The sequence below is a fragment of the Scleropages formosus genome, chromosome 24, assembly GCF_900964775.1.
Source record: "Scleropages formosus chromosome 24, fSclFor1.1, whole genome shotgun sequence".
Classification (NCBI taxonomy): domain Eukaryota; kingdom Metazoa; phylum Chordata; class Actinopteri; order Osteoglossiformes; family Osteoglossidae; genus Scleropages; species Scleropages formosus.
The window spans coordinates 6,316,743-6,333,197 of record NC_041829.1 but is presented as its reverse complement, the minus strand read 5'-3'; the positions used below and the strand labels follow the sequence as shown (position 1 = coordinate 6,333,197).

General features: G+C 43.8%; 2 protein-coding genes across 3 annotated transcripts; one reads left to right on the top strand and one right to left on the bottom strand.

Moving 5' to 3' along the window:
* sephs1 (selenophosphate synthetase 1) lies at positions 1 to 5,010 on the top strand. Its single transcript, XM_018755966.2, has 9 exons — positions 1 to 38; positions 1,203 to 1,459; positions 1,594 to 1,697; positions 1,803 to 1,910; positions 2,391 to 2,545; positions 2,859 to 2,949; positions 3,151 to 3,250; positions 3,405 to 3,617; positions 3,833 to 5,010. Exons 2-9 carry the CDS (start codon positions 1,267 to 1,269, stop codon positions 4,045 to 4,047), a joined length of 1,179 nt encoding a protein of 392 aa, XP_018611482.1. The 5' UTR covers positions 1 to 38; positions 1,203 to 1,266; the 3' UTR covers positions 4,048 to 5,010.
* A 147-nt stretch (positions 5,011 to 5,157) lies between these two features.
* On the bottom strand, positions 5,158 to 16,344 carry cpt1b (carnitine palmitoyltransferase 1B (muscle)). 2 transcript variants are annotated; one of them, XM_029248702.1, is made up of 20 exons: positions 16,314 to 16,344; positions 14,672 to 14,706; positions 14,386 to 14,533; positions 14,127 to 14,266; positions 13,165 to 13,336; positions 12,970 to 13,071; positions 12,617 to 12,754; positions 12,455 to 12,532; positions 10,928 to 11,035; positions 10,718 to 10,802; positions 10,057 to 10,252; positions 9,780 to 9,965; positions 8,527 to 8,632; positions 8,324 to 8,440; positions 7,473 to 7,637; positions 7,215 to 7,349; positions 6,454 to 6,606; positions 6,216 to 6,329; positions 5,977 to 6,069; positions 5,158 to 5,830 (listed from the first exon to the last, which is right to left on the bottom strand). In XM_029248702.1, the coding sequence occupies exons 3-20, from the start codon at positions 14,524 to 14,526 to the stop codon at positions 5,747 to 5,749; spliced, it is 2,313 nt and encodes a 770-aa protein (XP_029104535.1). In that variant the 5' UTR covers positions 14,527 to 14,533; positions 14,672 to 14,706; positions 16,314 to 16,344; the 3' UTR covers positions 5,158 to 5,746. The 2 variants fall into 2 exon arrangements, with proteins under 2 accessions (XP_029104535.1, XP_029104534.1); XM_029248701.1 differs by lacking the exon at positions 16,314 to 16,344 and having other exon boundaries at positions 14,672 to 14,754.
* Between the last annotated feature and the right edge of the window lie 111 nt (positions 16,345 to 16,455).

Here is a 16,455-nt window from a genome sequence, read left to right as displayed (position 1 = left end):
GCTCTCTTGTATCGGGAGGCGCCGCTAAACCGAAACCGGTAAGGATGAACCGGAGCGCGGAATTAAAGGGGAAATGAAATGTGAATATAAGCGTCGTTCTTCTGCAGAAACGCGACGTGTGTTACTTTAAATATTTATAGCGCAGTTAAAGAGCGTTCTCGCTTTGAAGAGTTAATGAAGCGCGCTAATTTCTTTAAACGGCGGAGCGTGTTGTCGCTCCACCTGAGAGGGTCACGAACGGGTTAAATTTTTCAACCGCCGACATTTTTGTGCGGCTCGCGCGCTGCGCTGAACCCAAAACGCATGCCGTACATAACATATAAATGTATGGCGAACGATTTAATATGATGTCTAAGGTGAAAAAAAAACCGAATAGTTCCTTTGGGGTACACTCCTCAATACAACACAGATTACTTTGAGTTCAACTCAACTGTGTGCAGCCGCGGGGACCATTCGGAAACCACAAAGGGTTAATGCTTTATGGGCTTTCCACGCTCAATAAAATTAATAAACTTTTTAGACACCCTTTTTCAGGGGAAATGAACTTCCTACAACACGTGTTGCAACTGAGGCAAAAACTGGAATGTTAAGTTTAAAGCCGCAACGCTTCGAAGCTGTGCCTTCGAACATGTGGGGTTCCCCCAGGTCCTGTTCTAGGTCCAATATAGTACTTTCTGAGTATTCCCTTAAAATCTGGAGGTTCCAGGTTCGGATCCCACTCCTACTGTAGTACCCTTGAACAAGGTACTTACCCTGAATGATACAGTAAAAATTATGCTGCTGCATACATCTGTAAGTTATTGCAGTAGCTTAATGTAAAATTGTATATTGGAAAATGTGTCCGCTAAAATAGGATATTATAATTTTTGTGATGTTTTGCAGAACTTTGATAAGCACTTGTCAACTTATAGTGGACAGTTGCCTCAGAACTGTAACTCTCATGCAGCTGCCAATAACTGTGCAATGGATTGCATTGTTTTAGATAGATTTGAGTGATAAACTATTGCCAGATCTGCACAATTTATCTGACACAAATGCATACCCAAAGTAAAAGAATTTTCCTTTTGTTCTTCATGTGTATTCCAGGATGTTTTTTTTCTGAACATTATATTTTTGTTGCAGATGAGCAGCAAATGTCATTGTTGACTATATCTGAACTACAATGATTTTTTATTTTTTTTTTAAATCTCCCCTCCCTCAAGATTGTCATTTTTTTGAGGGCTGAAGATCGGATTGCTGGTGGCGGTCCAGTTGCTCTCTGCAGTCATGTCTGTCCGAGAGTCCTTTAACCCTGAGAGCTATGAGCTGGACAAGGGTTTCCGCTTGACCCGGTTCACAGAGTTGAAGGGCACAGGCTGCAAGGTCCCACAAGATGTGCTGCAGAAGTTGTTGGAGTCTCTACAGGACAATCACTTCCAGGAGGATGAACAGTTTCTCGGGACTGTCATGCCTCGGCTTGGTGAGTGTTTCCACTTCTAGACGTTATGCAGACAGTGTGTAATGGGCCTCTGTATCATGGGGATTGTCCAGAGTGTTATACTGTTTTGTGTTCCACAGTCTGAAACATGTGTGCACGCTCTGTCTTATATTCAGGTATCGGCATGGATACCTGCGTCATTCCACTGAGACACGGTGGCCTGTCACTAGTTCAGACAACAGATTACATTTACCCCATTGTGGATGACCCTTATATGATGGTAGGAATTTTTTTTGACCCACATGCTGACCCAGATTACTACAAACTGTAGTAAAATTTATTGATATGGCTAATGACCCTGTTCAACTGTTCTCTTTCTGATTAGGGGCGTATTGCATGTGCCAATGTATTAAGTGACCTTTACGCCATGGGTGTCACAGAATGTGACAATATGCTGATGCTTCTGGGAATCAGTAACAAATTGTCAGATAAGGTAAGTTGCATACTATTTAAATAAAAGGTTTGTTTAATCAGTGGGGGCACGGTGGCGCAGTGGGTTGGACCGGGTCCTGCTCTCTGGTGGGTCTGGGGTTCGGGTCCCCCTTGGGGTGCCTTGCAGCGGACTGGCGTCCCGTCCTGGGTGTGTCCCCTCCCCCTCCGGCCTTACGCCCTGTGTTGCCGGGTAGGCTCCGGTTCCCCTGCCACCCTGTATGGGACAAGCGGTTCAGAAAATGTGTGTGTGTGTGTGTGTGTGTTTGTGTTTGTTTAATCATTTCAGGCATTATTGTGCTGTGAAGTTATACTTCTGTACTGATTTTGGGGGGAATTAATATAGTGTTGCTGTGCTGATTTAAACATATTGGTTTGTGGAAAATTGTGTCCTTCACCAGCAGTGAAGTTGCTGCCTCGACATGGACCCTTTCTTGATGGAACCTCACCTTTATCAGTACTGTAATGTGTCTCCTTTTGACAGGAAAGAGACAAAGTGATGCCTTTAATAATTCAGGGTTTCAAAGATGCATCTGAAGAAGCGGGGACATCGGTCACAGGAGGCCAGACTGTAGTAAACCCTTGGATTGTCCTCGGAGGTGTGGCCACAACTGTGTGCCAACCAAATGAGTTCATCATGTGAGAAATGCTTTCTTTCTACTCTTTCCTGCCTATGTGTAACTTTTAACGTGCCGCTTTTCTTCAAAGTATGCTTTTTAATGTAAGTCCTTAAAGAAGTGTGAAGAAACACTAAAATGTTGTGAAGCACTTAGTAAAAATCCGTGAGTTATGGAATTGTTAGTTGTTTTTTTTTTTTTTTTTTACATGGCTTAATATTTCAGACATCTTTGCTAATTTTTATTTTAAGATTTGGGTGGGTTACTTGTCTAACCTTCATTGAATACCTGTATATCCTGTTAACCTGTAAGCTTTGTGTTTTTACGTTGTCCAGGCCAGATAATGCCGTCCCAGGAGACGTGTTGGTATTGACAAAACCCCTGGGGACACAAGTAGCTGTGGCTGTTCATCAGTGGTTAGATATTGTAAGTGAGGGAAAATAAAGTATATTTTCTGTATGGGTCACATATCTGGTTGATTAATGACTTGGACTTTGCTGAGCTGTAAACATACTGTCATATGCTGTACTCATGTGAATATGTCAAATTCTTAGTGTAAAATTATTTTTTTATTTATTTGTTTGTTTATTTTTAATCTGCATGTTTAACACTTTACCTTTTTAACAGCCAGAGAAATGGAACAAAATCAAACTGGTGGTGACGCAAGAGGATGTTGAGTTGGCATATCAGGAGGCTATGATGAATATGGCGAGACTGAACAGAACAGGTATAGAAACGGATTCCTCGTGGTTAATTGCATGGGAAAAACGACTGATTAACGTCGTAGGAACGCACTGGGTATTTTTACTGTGCTAATTGTACCTAAACACAACTAAAGTGCTTTTTCAAATGTATCAGCAATAAAACGTTGTCTTACTCAGCTGCTGGACTGATGCACACCTTCAATGCCCACGCTGCCACTGACATCACGGGCTTTGGCATCCTGGGCCATGCCCAGAACCTGGCTCGGCAGCAAAGGAGCGAGGTGTCCTTCGTCATCCACAACTTGCCCGTGCTGGCCAAGATGGCTGCGGTCAGCAAGGCCTGCGGGAACATGTTTGGGCTCATGCACGGCACCTGTCCGGAAACCTCAGGTAAGGAAATGGGGAAAGTGCGTCCAGGTTGCTTTAGGGAGGGCTTTGTCCTATTTTTGGCCATCCTAGCATTTAGAGTTGGTGAATTTCACCAGTTTATCAATTTTGGCTGGTGCCAGGTGTTGCACAGGAAGCTGCTTAAACAGCATAAGTGATTTCCCAGTAAAGATCCTTGTAGTAAAAATGGAGATTTTTACTGCTTTTCTTTTACTCAGGGGGGCTGCTGATTTGCCTGCCGCGGGAGCAGGCTGCCAGGTTCTGCGCCGAGATCAAATCTCCCAAGTACGGAGAGGGCCACCAGGCCTGGATCATCGGCATCGTGGAGAAAGGCAACCGCACGGCCAGAATTATCGACAAGCCTCGGATCATCGAGGTGGCGCCGCAGGTCGCCACACAGAATGTCAACCCCACCCCTGGGACAACCTCGTAATCTCAACAGAAGAGGAGGTCAGGCCCTTTTTAGACAGATATTCAAATACCACCCTTGAATACAAAACTTTGTTAAAGCGTTGCAACCCTTCCCAAGTATTGGGGTGAGGGGGAGCTAACGTTGACACATTGGTTTAAAAACACAGTAAATCCATTGCCTTTTGTGTCTGTTGTTTTCTGTTACATTAACTGAAGATGCACCTAATCGTAAGGCAGCTTCTGAGTTGAGACTATTATTATTATCCGATACTGTTGATTCATTTTGAATCTTTAGACACTTCTCGTCTCTCGCCGTTTAGGCTCTCTTAAAAGGTGCTTTCACCAAAACACCTTGCCGAACAGTAGCGCGATAGCATTTTCGTTTGTCCGTTCACTACGTACGGTTAAAAACCAGGACGGGCTTAAAAGCTGTAACAGAAAGGTGGAAAAAGAAAAAGAAATGTCATGACTGAGAAAGGAGATGTAAACATGAAAGACTGCATGACTATTTTGTACTGTTTTTACCAATATACTTGCCCTAGCAGCGCCCTCGGAATCAATTATTTCCATGCAACATTACCTGGACTGTAAACCGAAGAAAGAAAATGAAGACCTTCAGAATGGATTTTCAGTGGACTAAAAAAAATCATAATTTAAGTGTATATACACACTTAATTGTCGATTACGATATTTTCTCTTCGCAGTGCTGTTGATATGGTCTTATTTTACCAGCAGAGAATGTAACGACCTGAAAAGCAGTTACTGTATAAACCGTACATTTTCGTATAGCAAGTACGGAAATGGTTTTAAATATTATGAAAAGCGATATATTCTGTGGTCAGCAGTGGCGATGGTATAACTCTGTGTAGCTGTACACACCATAGCCTACGCAAGGCTCGTTTCCACAGATGCTTTATTGTCTACTAAATCACCTGGCTTTCCGCAATACAGTGTCAACCTGCCAGTGTTGCAGCTTAGAATAACTCCCCAATAAATATATAATTTTTTATTTCTCTTGTACATTCCCTGTGTTTTGTCTTTTGTCCAGACAAGAATGTGGAAAACATTTTTTTTTTAACTAGTCTGCATACATGGCAGTAATAAAAAAAAAAGTCATATGTGCATATCTTTTTATTACATCTTATTGACTGAAAAATTAAAACTGTACAAGACAAAAACTTTCACTAGCCAGAGAGATTGCACATGTGTACAGTGTTCAGTGTGACAGAACAGCTTTTGTGTATTTCAGGCAGCACATAACATTAAAATTACTTCTTATAAAGTGGTCTTGTTAAGCTTATACAGCAGAGGTATTTTACAAAATTTGGAAGAATTCAGTTGTATTTTGAACCCTATATGAAAAAGACATTTCAATATAATTTTTCACAAAACTTAATGAACGATCCAGACCTTAAATCTCGGCACTTGCAGATTTCTAAAATACTTCTGATTAGCAGCTTTAAATCAGGCGTAAATGTATAAGATATTTAAGATATTTACAAGCAAATAATTGTAAAATCCCATACAAATTTATATATATATTTACATATGCATTAATAGATTGCTGGATTCATATCAGTTATATTTCAATAGCAAGTTTGGTCACTTACACTTTCTGTAGCCTAGAGGCATGTTTTTATAAATATGATCGCTCTTTGGCCATCTGGTCAATAGCATGGCATATACAGTATAGTAGGTGTACAACATCTTCATACTATAAACTATGGCTTCTTCTTCTCAACGTTAAATAGAGCCTTGATGTCCAGCATGGCCTGTCGAATGTTTTGCCCAAACCGATAGGAGTCCTGGAAGGAAGCAGAGAGCACCATTACCTTGTACCATAATCCAACTCATATACCATAATTAAAATCAATGTCCAGGAGTCAGAAGCCTAATGTTTTCACAGAGGTGTTGACTGAACATGAAGTTTAGATGTGTTGCGCTTACTCACCGTCTCTGGGCTGAAGAACTTGCTGGAGATGTGGAACGTAATGAGATTTTCTCCAACGATGATGTATGAGACGCCGTACCCATCGTCAGCCACCTGAGGAAATCAGAGCATCCCTTCAATTAACTATCGTGGAAATTCATAAACGTCTTCTAAACCGAGAAACGACGAGTCCCCTTTTTGATCGCTGGGATAAGATCGCAACCCACTGCGATTGCAAATCCAACGATTTGCTTACTCACTGGTCCAAAGCCTCCTCCTGCAGATACGTATTTGGGAAACTTCTGGATGTCGATCAGGTTAAGCTGCTGCTGGGGCGTCTGGCTGGTGGACAGCCTCCATGGCTCAGACAACACCTGTGGGCAGAGTCACGAGAGATGATGTTCGATGCCAAACTGCTCCCTGCATAAACAACCCATTCTGATTGTCCTCTGGCAGCAGGAGGACTTGCGATCCTCACACTGCTGTCGCCTCACTGACCTGTTTCAGGAATGGCGAGTCAATGCCCAGGTATTTGGACACAATGTACAGGCAGAAGAGGTGGCGGTCAATTCCCGATCCAGTCATGGCCAGACGGTACATGTTCTGGTGTTTATCCGCAGCCTTCTGGAACAGCTCCAACCTCTGGGTGTTCTGCTTAGCAACACATTCATTTATTCATTTACCTGTGGCCTTTCTCCAAAGTGAATTGTAGTGTTAATCTCCTTACACTGATTTATTTATAAATACAGCTCGGTGGTTTTCACTGGAGCAATTCAGGGTAGGCACCTTGCTCAGGGTTTCTACAGTAGTACATGGGTTTTGAACCTGGTTCTTTTGAGTGCGAGGTGGCAGCGGTAACCTGCTGCTCCTCATGTGTGTACGACGTGACAGTACCAAAGAGCAAAGACAGCATAACTGGAATTAGTTTAGCTTTTTTGATTTAATATGGACTTGACATTTGGTTCATTTGTGCTAAGAATATATTTATTGCAATTTTAGTCAACTGACAAGAGGGAGACTGTGCCTAGTCCTCATATCCTGGATGCCTGAAAATTAGCTTCCGCAATCTGAACATCTCTCTAGTTCCACTAACAACCCCCATAGTGCATATGAATGAGACAACTGGAAATTTCAGTAAAAGGAAATCTGAGGAAAGCGTGTGTTTGTGTGTGTGTGCTTGTGTGATTTTTCAGAATAAATATTTAGTATTGTAATACCAAGGATAAAAGGACGAGCAGGACGTCTCTGAATGGACTTACCGTTTTGCCCTCATCCTCCATGGCCCTCACGAACGCCGTTGACTCACACGTGCAAGAGCGCACCGTTTCCGTGCGGCCCTCTTTGAACATCCGGGTCATCGAGGATTCGTACGTCAGGCAGAATTTGCCCTTGTCCTGGCCAATCACAACAAAGAGCTTTTCATGACAGATATGTCTTCAAGGGGTATAAAACATCCACCGATACGAAACCCAAATAAAGAAAAATGAGAATATATGTGTCCTGCAGTGCAGTCGCACCCTGAACTGTGCCAGCTGGAGAGCAAGCTGGATGAACGCATCCGGGCTGGTTCTGCATCTCTTAATCAGGCCTTTCCCAAACTCGTCGAACAGGAAGCTGTGGAAGTCCACATCGTCCGCGATCTCCTTGGCCAGAGTGTAGGACCGTGTTATAATTTCCTGGCACTGCAAAGAAACGCAGGATTCACCGCAAGAAAAAAAAAAAAAAAGAAAATCCTAAGATCTCAAAGTGTGCTTTCATATTTTAATGAGATTGTTTACACATTTAGTGGTTTGGTGATTTCTATGGTAGCTGAGAAGTCAGCAAGGGCTGGTTCAAAGCGCAACTCTTGGCTATGGCTTTGGATGAATTTTCGACTTCTGGGGGTGCTCTGGTTTCCTCCCACAGCCCGGAGACGTGGCTCAGGTGAATTGAGGAATCTAAAGTTACAGACACCCTAATAAAAACAACTAGTCCAGCTATTATACATTTGGAATGGGGGTAGATACTCCAGTTTGTCTAAATGGGTACATTCATTCATTTATATAGTCATTCGCTGTCAAAAACCGCTTGTCTTAATGTGGTGATCCAGAGTCTATCCCAGAACCACAGGGTGTGAGGAAAGGTACACCTGGGATGACATGCTATTACATCACCAGACAGTCATGCACGCACTCACCCGGTCACACACACACATACTATGGACAATTTAGATTCGTCTACAGACTGTGGGAGGAAACCAGAGCGCCCCAAGGAGTCGAAAATTCATCCAAATCCACAGCCCAGGCTCTGAGACGGCGCTGTCACATGGGCAGACTGCGAGCTAAATGAATAATTCTGGCTAACCATAATCTCAAGATTAGCTGCACACCTCTGAGGGAATGTCCCACTGAAGCAGGGTGGGCAGGGCCAGTCCTTTGTTGGTGTCCCCTTTGCAGTGTCCCTCCTCTGTGTAGCCCAGCTGAAAGCAGTCGGTAGCCAGGACGTACTGAATGGAACAATAGCGCTGTTTAGCGTGACGCCAGACGGCCTGGAACGTTCCTGGACTCGCTCCCAATTTCCGCGCGGACCCACCTCCCACATATGTCCCACGATGGGAGAGTCGCCCCACGAGTGTTCGGCGTTCAGCCCCATCTTCCCGTTCTTGTAGATAATCAGGGTGAAGGACTTGTCGAACCACCTGCCCAAGCAGAGCGTGAGACTCGTTCTGAAGCTGATCATCTGCAACAACACTTCATTTTTTACTCACTTTTACACACTTGTACTCGACATCTAGCGTCAAAGGGGATATTTTCCCAATTCGAGGGGCTTTGGAGTTCAACAGCAAGCCAGAAACTTCTAGAGCAGGCCATACCACAGTCATATGAAAAAAAGCATTCGACCAATACACAATGAGGTAAAAAGATGATTACCCTATAGAGAATGACACAATCAAAAATGAAGGAACAATTCAAAATAAATCATATCATAATCAAAAGTAAATGATGACAGGAGTGAATAACACTGTAAAAAGTGGGTACTTTCAATACTGTTATTACACTGCTTATTCCTGCTTTTCGTGCTTTTTCCATGAGTTAGTTACGTGGATGGTGTTACCTGGGTGTCCTCATATGGAGTTTGTAGAAGTGTAGGACGTACGGATACTGACCTAACCTTATGGACGTTGGTTCCAATCCCGCTCGTGCCCCTGCTCTATTTCCTTTGAGCAACGTGTTTAGCCTGAATTATCTGTATTATCTGGATAATGCTTATTAAGTATTTATTTCAATTTACAGTCAATTCTCGATTTAAAGGATGCCGATTTAACGGGCTAGATTTGGTACATCCCCGTTATTTTCTCGTTAATATGTCGGTACTTTGATATTTCCCCGCAACAGACCGGCTGATATACCAGCTTCTGAAACACAACTGAAATCTGCAAGTTGGCTTGCATTTATTATAAAAAATAATACATCTTTATTTCTTATTATTTTCATAAATGATATGTAATAAAAATATTGAAAAAAGTGGCAGCGTTAAAGTTGTTACCTTTGATTCTGAAGATCACAGATTTGAATCCCACCCCCACCTGTAGTATCCTTGAGCAATGTACTTACTCTGAACTGATAGAGTAAAATTTCCCAGCTGCATGAATGAGTAAATAATTGTAAATCCGAGTCACTTTGTAGAAGAGTGTCAGGTAAATGAGTAAACATGCACACTATTAATATTTCATCAATTAAATAGATGTTTGACAACATCGGTCACCCCCGACCCCCCCCCCCCCCCCCCCCCCCCCGCCATTGGACGCCCATAGAAGAAAATGATTCCCATTGCACAGAACCAACCTGTCATAGCATTTCCCGTGCAGCAGGGACTTGGCGTACATGTCCAGGGACCTGCCGTTCTCTGGGTCGTAGCCGTGAGACTCGTCATCCAGGGTGAGGAAAAACGCCGCCGTCTCGATGGCATCCAGGGACGCCTTGTTCACCCCCTGGCTGAAGTACTTCATTCGGGCCCTGGCCCACGTGACTCTGTCGGGGAGAGAACAGCCAGCAAGCGCTGGGTTAGAAGGGCGGACGTGGTGGATCCCACCTGCGGTTGGGTGGGTGGGCGTCGGCCTACCTGTCTCCCGCCGTTAGGGCCGCGAGTCGCTCCTCCCCAGGTCGGGGCTCCGTGGGGTCGCCGAGGATGCGCTGGAACTGCGTCTCCAGCTCGCTGGGAAACAGGTGGCGCCCCCCGTAGTACAACCACACCTTGAAGAATCGCCCCCTGTGGTAGACCACCAGGTGCTTGCGGTCTTTCAGGTGCTGAAGGTAATCTGCAGGCGCAGAAACGTGACACGGCACACCCGGAAAGGAACCCTTATGACTATTTTACGCTTGGAGTATTTCATCAAATTTAAACGTCTCCGGTGAGACCCCATCCTACTGTACGTGTGCGTTAATCATCATCTTTGATATGTCTTAATATTGATATGAATTAATAGAAAATAAAACAAATATAATATAAAATATTAATATAGATTTGATTTAGTAACTGTTCAATTATTTATACGTTGTTTCTGAGAAATTTGCGATTTGGCGTTACTGAGTGATGCCAGGACCTGTTGAGATGGAAGTGCAGGCAAAACCGGAAGCTTATTTATGCATTTATATTTCAGCTTCATGCAACTGGTTGCATTTTGTGCAAGAATTTGTACCGTTATCCCCCCGACATCCCTTTTCTAACGAGGACGTACAATTGCACAACACTTAATTTACACGATGGACTTTCTCCTGGTTACCTGTTTCCACACCAGGGATCCTACAGGTGTTGAACATCCTTTCCATCTGAAAGGAGCACATAGGGACTATACCCAGAGCCCTCATCTGAAAAAAGTAACAGTTCATTAAAATTTTCATGTACAGGACATAAACGTTTGCTGATAAACAAAACAAAATAAAGAAAGAAAACACACACTTCACATAAATGGTAGCCTAGCCACTAGGCTTACCGGTGCATGCTCCCCCCGCTCTAGTTTGCGGCGGTACTGCAGCATGGCGTGGACGACGTTTCCTGCCCTGGCAGCCTGCCTGTGCGTGGGGGTGATGTACAGCAGGTCCTACGGTGTCGAGAGGTCAGGAGAGAGGCTTTAAAAGTTACGGAACCAGTGACGTTTCTTTTTTCATCATCACTAACTGCTGGTCCAGCGCAGGAATGCGGTGGTTTGGTGCTTTGCAGCACCACCTATTGCCCTGCTGTGCCACACATTCACACACACACATTGTCTGAAACCGCTAGTCTTAAGTGGGGTCGCGGTAAACCGGAACCTAACCAGGCAACACAGGGCATAAAGCTGGATGGAGGGGAGGGGACACACCCAGGATGGGATGCCAGTCCATCGCAAGGCACCTCAAGCAGGACTCGAACCCCAGACCCACGAGAGAGAGCAGGACCCGGCCAAACCCGCTGCACCATTGCGGCCCCCACAACACCAAAGTTATTATTATTATTATTACTATTAATATTTATATTAATATTATTACTATTATTATTATATTATTATTATTGTTGGGTTGGGCTCCGGCTCACTGCAACCCCGCTCGGGACAAGCGGTTTTAGCCAGTGTGTATGTGTTATTATTATTATTATTATTATTATTATTATTATTATTATTATTATTGTTGTTGTTGTTATATATTACATTTATTCATCTAGCAGACCCTTTTCTCCAAAGCAATGTACATCTCATGGAAAATACAATGCGTTCATTATATTAGCAAAAAGAGACACTTAGATGCAGACATGTGATTCTTAAGTGCAATTAGTTTGTTTCACCATATGAACCGATGTGCATCACACAAGCAGCTGCATAAAACTTTATCCAAATATCTACAATTCCTAATCACCATGCTAGTAATTATTTTTTTTTTGGATATGGGGGCGCAGTGGGTTGGACCGGGTCCTGCTCTTCCGTGAGTCTTGGGTTCGAGTCCCGCTTGGGGTGCCTTGCGACGGACTGGCGTCCCGTCCTGGGTGTTTCCCCTCCAGCCCTACGTCCTGCGTCGCTGGGTTAGGCTCCGGCTCCCCGCGACCCCGTATGGGACAAGCGGTTCGGTGTGTGTGTGTGTGTGTGTGTGTGTGTGTGTGTGTGTGTGTATATATATCTCCATTTACATTACATGAATAGCTGCGTAAAGGTTTAACCGGGCTTGATCATAAAGTTATGGTACATGAACATTTACACCTTACATGAACTTAAGAGATGATGGGCGAAGTGAGTCTGTCTCTCTGGAAGAGACAGTTTTAAGACCCTTTTTAAATGTGGACAAAGATTCAGCAGTTCTGAGTGAGAGGGGGAGGCCGTTCCACCGCAACGAAAACAGAACCGAGAACCTTATACCTTATTTCAATAACATTATTATTATTACATAATCATTACCAACTCAGTTCTAATCCCTTTTTAAGAGCTAATAAAGGAACACACTTTGTTGTCCAGAATTACGCAGCGATACATATCGTGAACTTGCTGTCTTCTTACCATTGTGTAGAAGTTACTGTTCACCATGATGGGACCCCTGCTCCTAAGGTAAATGTACTGCTCCCACCAATCGCTCACCTGTCAACACCAGCAGGGCAGCAATCAAACACCGAAAAGGGACGATTAAGAAGGGACATCCCAGTTGAGAGAAGGTATGCTTACATAATTTGCCGACCACCACGACTTGAGGATGAGGTACTTCTGCAGTTTTGGTGCCGGGTCCTTCTCGAACTCATTCGCCACAGTCTCCATCTGCTTGTAGGCCTCATCATCCAGCAGGGGGCGAACCGACTCCAAGTACTGAAATTAGGCAAGGCTGCTAGCTCAGACTTCACACCCGCATCTCTCGCTGAAGATCTTTACAAGCAAAAAGGAAACTGGGATATGTAAAAAGTGCATTTTAAGCCCAAAACTGGAAACTCAAAGGAGCTTCTGTTCCAGCTCACGATCACGGACCAGCGGCCGAAGGAATCCGAATGATACCGTCATAAAACACCGATGATTCTCTCACTCACCCTTCGTACGGTGTCCTCCACCCTGGGAACTGGTAACTTGGGCAGAGAGGCTTGGAAGCTGTAGAGCAGCGGTCTTTGACCCGAAAGCATCTTCACGAGGTTCTGATGATGACAACATGATGGACATTTTAAAAATGTCTTAATCGGTCAAGTGGTTGGTGGGTGCAGGATCTGTGTACTGAGCTGGTCACCTACCAGCCACAGCTTGGTGGAGAAACTCTTCTTGCCATGAGACTCGAAGATCCAGCCGTGGTAAGACAGAAGGGCTTTGAGTGTGTAGCGCAGGATCAGGATGAGGGAGAACCACAGACCCGTGGCGAACAGTATTGCGCTCACGACGGTCTGCGTCTGCACCGTCATGTAATCACTGCAACATCAACCGCACAAGAACAACGCACTGTATGCTATATCATATTAAAACAATCATCTGACACTTTTCTCCAAAGTAACTCATAATATTAAGCTACTTACAATTATTTACCCATTTATACAGCTGGGTAATTTTACTGGAGCAATATAGAGTAAGTACCTTACTCAAGGATAAAATAGCTAGAGGTGGGATTTAAACTTGCAACCTTTGGATCTAAAGGCAGCAGTGGTAACCCCTACACTACCAGCTCCCCACTGATAAAACCACTATTATTATTATTATTATTATTAATAATAATAATAATAATATTAATAATAATAATAACAACAACAACAACAACAACAGCAGCTTTGTGGTTTTATTAACAGTGTAGGGTCACAGCAACCTACAGGTAGAGACAGTACACCAAGAAATTGCAAATATGTGCACATACATAGAGAAAGGAGTTAAGATCAAAAAGGTCAAGGTCATTATTATTATCATTATTATTATTATTATGTGCCATAGTGTTTACACCTACCACTTCCGGACTCTAAAGTCACTTGTTTGAATGTCACCCGCCGCTGTAGTACCCTTGATCAAGATTCTTACCCTGAATTCTTACCCAGTAAAAACTATCCACTTGTATAAATGGGTACATCTGTGTAGGCAGCTCAACATTGTAAGTTGCTTTGAAAAGAAGCGTAATCTGATTTATCACTATTATCATTATTATTAGTATGCTTATATGGTGCTGCATATATAAAGAGTTGGCACATTTACAATAAAATGTGTTGACCTCACTGACCTCACGGGCAAGGTTTCCTTGATGCTGTCTATCATGCCCATGGAGGGGTCCACCCTGGTGTACAGAGTGCTCATTATCGCAATGACGAGGATGAGCCAGCTGGAGGGGCTGGCTGGATACACACCGGTCAGGATGCCGTTCTGCGCACAACTCCCAGAAATCAGCGGCACAGCGCTAAACGCCCAGCAGATGTACACAAAAAAAAGCACAAAACGCACATTTGTTTGTGAATCCACACAAATCCGCTTTATGATCCTACCTTGAGCCTTATGGCGCGTTTCCTCCACGACGTCACCCCGGACAGGTAGATGTGCTTAAGAACTTCCCTGCTCAGGTGGAGGTCGATCCCTTCCGGAGTGACGGTGAACTGAAAACCCACCGCCTGATGTGCCTCCGCCATCGCTGGCCTCACCACAATAAAAATAAGCGGCAAAGTTATATAACGGGGCCATCACTTCGAACGACACCCAAAATCTCAAAGTCGTTTTTAACATTTACAAGTTTAAAAAAAATCTTAAATATTCATATATAAATAGTAGCCTGACCTCTGGAAATGGACCTTCTTGGACAATATCACTAGCTGCAAAAAAAAAAAAAAAAAAAAAAAAAAAATCATGTAATAGTATAGCTCTGGACACACCCACTGAATGATGATCAGGCAGATGAAAATTTTGATTTCATAACTTTTAATCACGCGAAAATTTATACCCAGCAGAAAAGGAAAAATCCAGCAATCAAACACCCAGCACTCGATAAGGCAGGGAACTGTAGCGAGGGAAGGTGCGGTACAGCTTAAAAGGAGGCAGGTGGAATTTCTTTTTCCATTGCATGTGACGGGTGACATGCCAACTGGGACAGAGTTGAAGGTCCAGATATAGCCGCGCTGCGCCGAAGGACCTTATTACAAATATAAACACAGCGCATTTCAGCCATGTGAGTCACCCTCGTGATCATTATGAAATAATCCACGTTGTCTGAGGCTGTGCTTCCATCAAAACACAGCCGCTTTCCGAAATGGATACGTCAGATTTTTATGTATTTTAATGAAAAATTTCATAAGGAATACAACACATACCATAACCTGTGTGCAATACAGTTGTTAGACATATTATATTAATTTATTGAAATTAGTCAAATAGGGTTTTCATTTTTCCGGTGATACGGTTAGGGTTTAAGGCTGGGGTTAGGGCTAGGGTTTAGGGTTTAGGGCTGGGGTTAAGGTTAGAGGTTGATAAGATTAAGAAGGGTTCCAGGGTGGTATTTAACATCGGTCCTCCATTGGGATTTGTCATATTTTAGGGTTAGGGGTTATTGTAAGGTTTTAGGATTAGGTTCGAGGTTAGGGTTTAGGGATGGGGTTCAGGTGAGGTTTAGATTAGAGGAAGGGTTCTTGGGTGGTATTTCACATCAATTCCTCACTGGGGTTAGTAATGGGTTAGGATTAGGGTTTAGTGTTAGCTTCAGGGTTTGGGGTTACAGTTAAGGGCTGGGATTGGTAATAAGAATCAGCCATAATGAGTAACAGTAGTTCATCATGCTGTAACTCCAGGGTTGAGGAGTTCATGCCCTCACATACCCAGCGACCCGTCGTCCGTCTCATATTGACGTCACCCAGTACACTGACGCAGTGTATATTTTTAAAAACCGATCACATTACCAGTCACTATGTTAACATTAATTTATTTAGCAGACACTTTTCTCCAAAGTGACTCCCAATGAACTCTATGTAGTGTTATCAGCCCACACATCTTATTCACCGCGGTGACTTACACTCCTAGATACATTACTTACAATGGGTCACTCATCCATACATCAGTGGGACACACACACTCTCTCTGTCACTCACACACTATGGGGAACCTGAACAGCATGTCTCTGGACTGTGGGAGGAAACCAGAGCACCCGGAGGAAACCCACACAGACACGGGGAGGACATGCAAACTCCACACAGACTGAACAGGGATCGAACCCATGCCCTCTTGCACCACCCAGGCGCTGTGAGTGAGACAGCAGAACTACTCGCTGTGCCACCCAGTTCATAAGATGCAGAGCCATTTATCTCCATACTGCACAGGTATAAGAGGGGAATGACAAGCAAAACACCACCGAGTTCGCAAACTCAGTCTGAGCTTCTCACGCGTGAGAAAGAGGAAAGACAGGTAAGCAGAGCATCTATGACGAGTGTACCTCCTACAAAAAGTGACTTGGCAGTTGTGTGAAGGTGGGAGTTTCTTCAGGGTCCAGCCGGAGGAGCTCCGGGTCGGCGCTGGTGTTTCTCAGGATCCGTACAGCTTTGTGCTTTTACTGCCCGTCAAACCGCCCTCCTCAA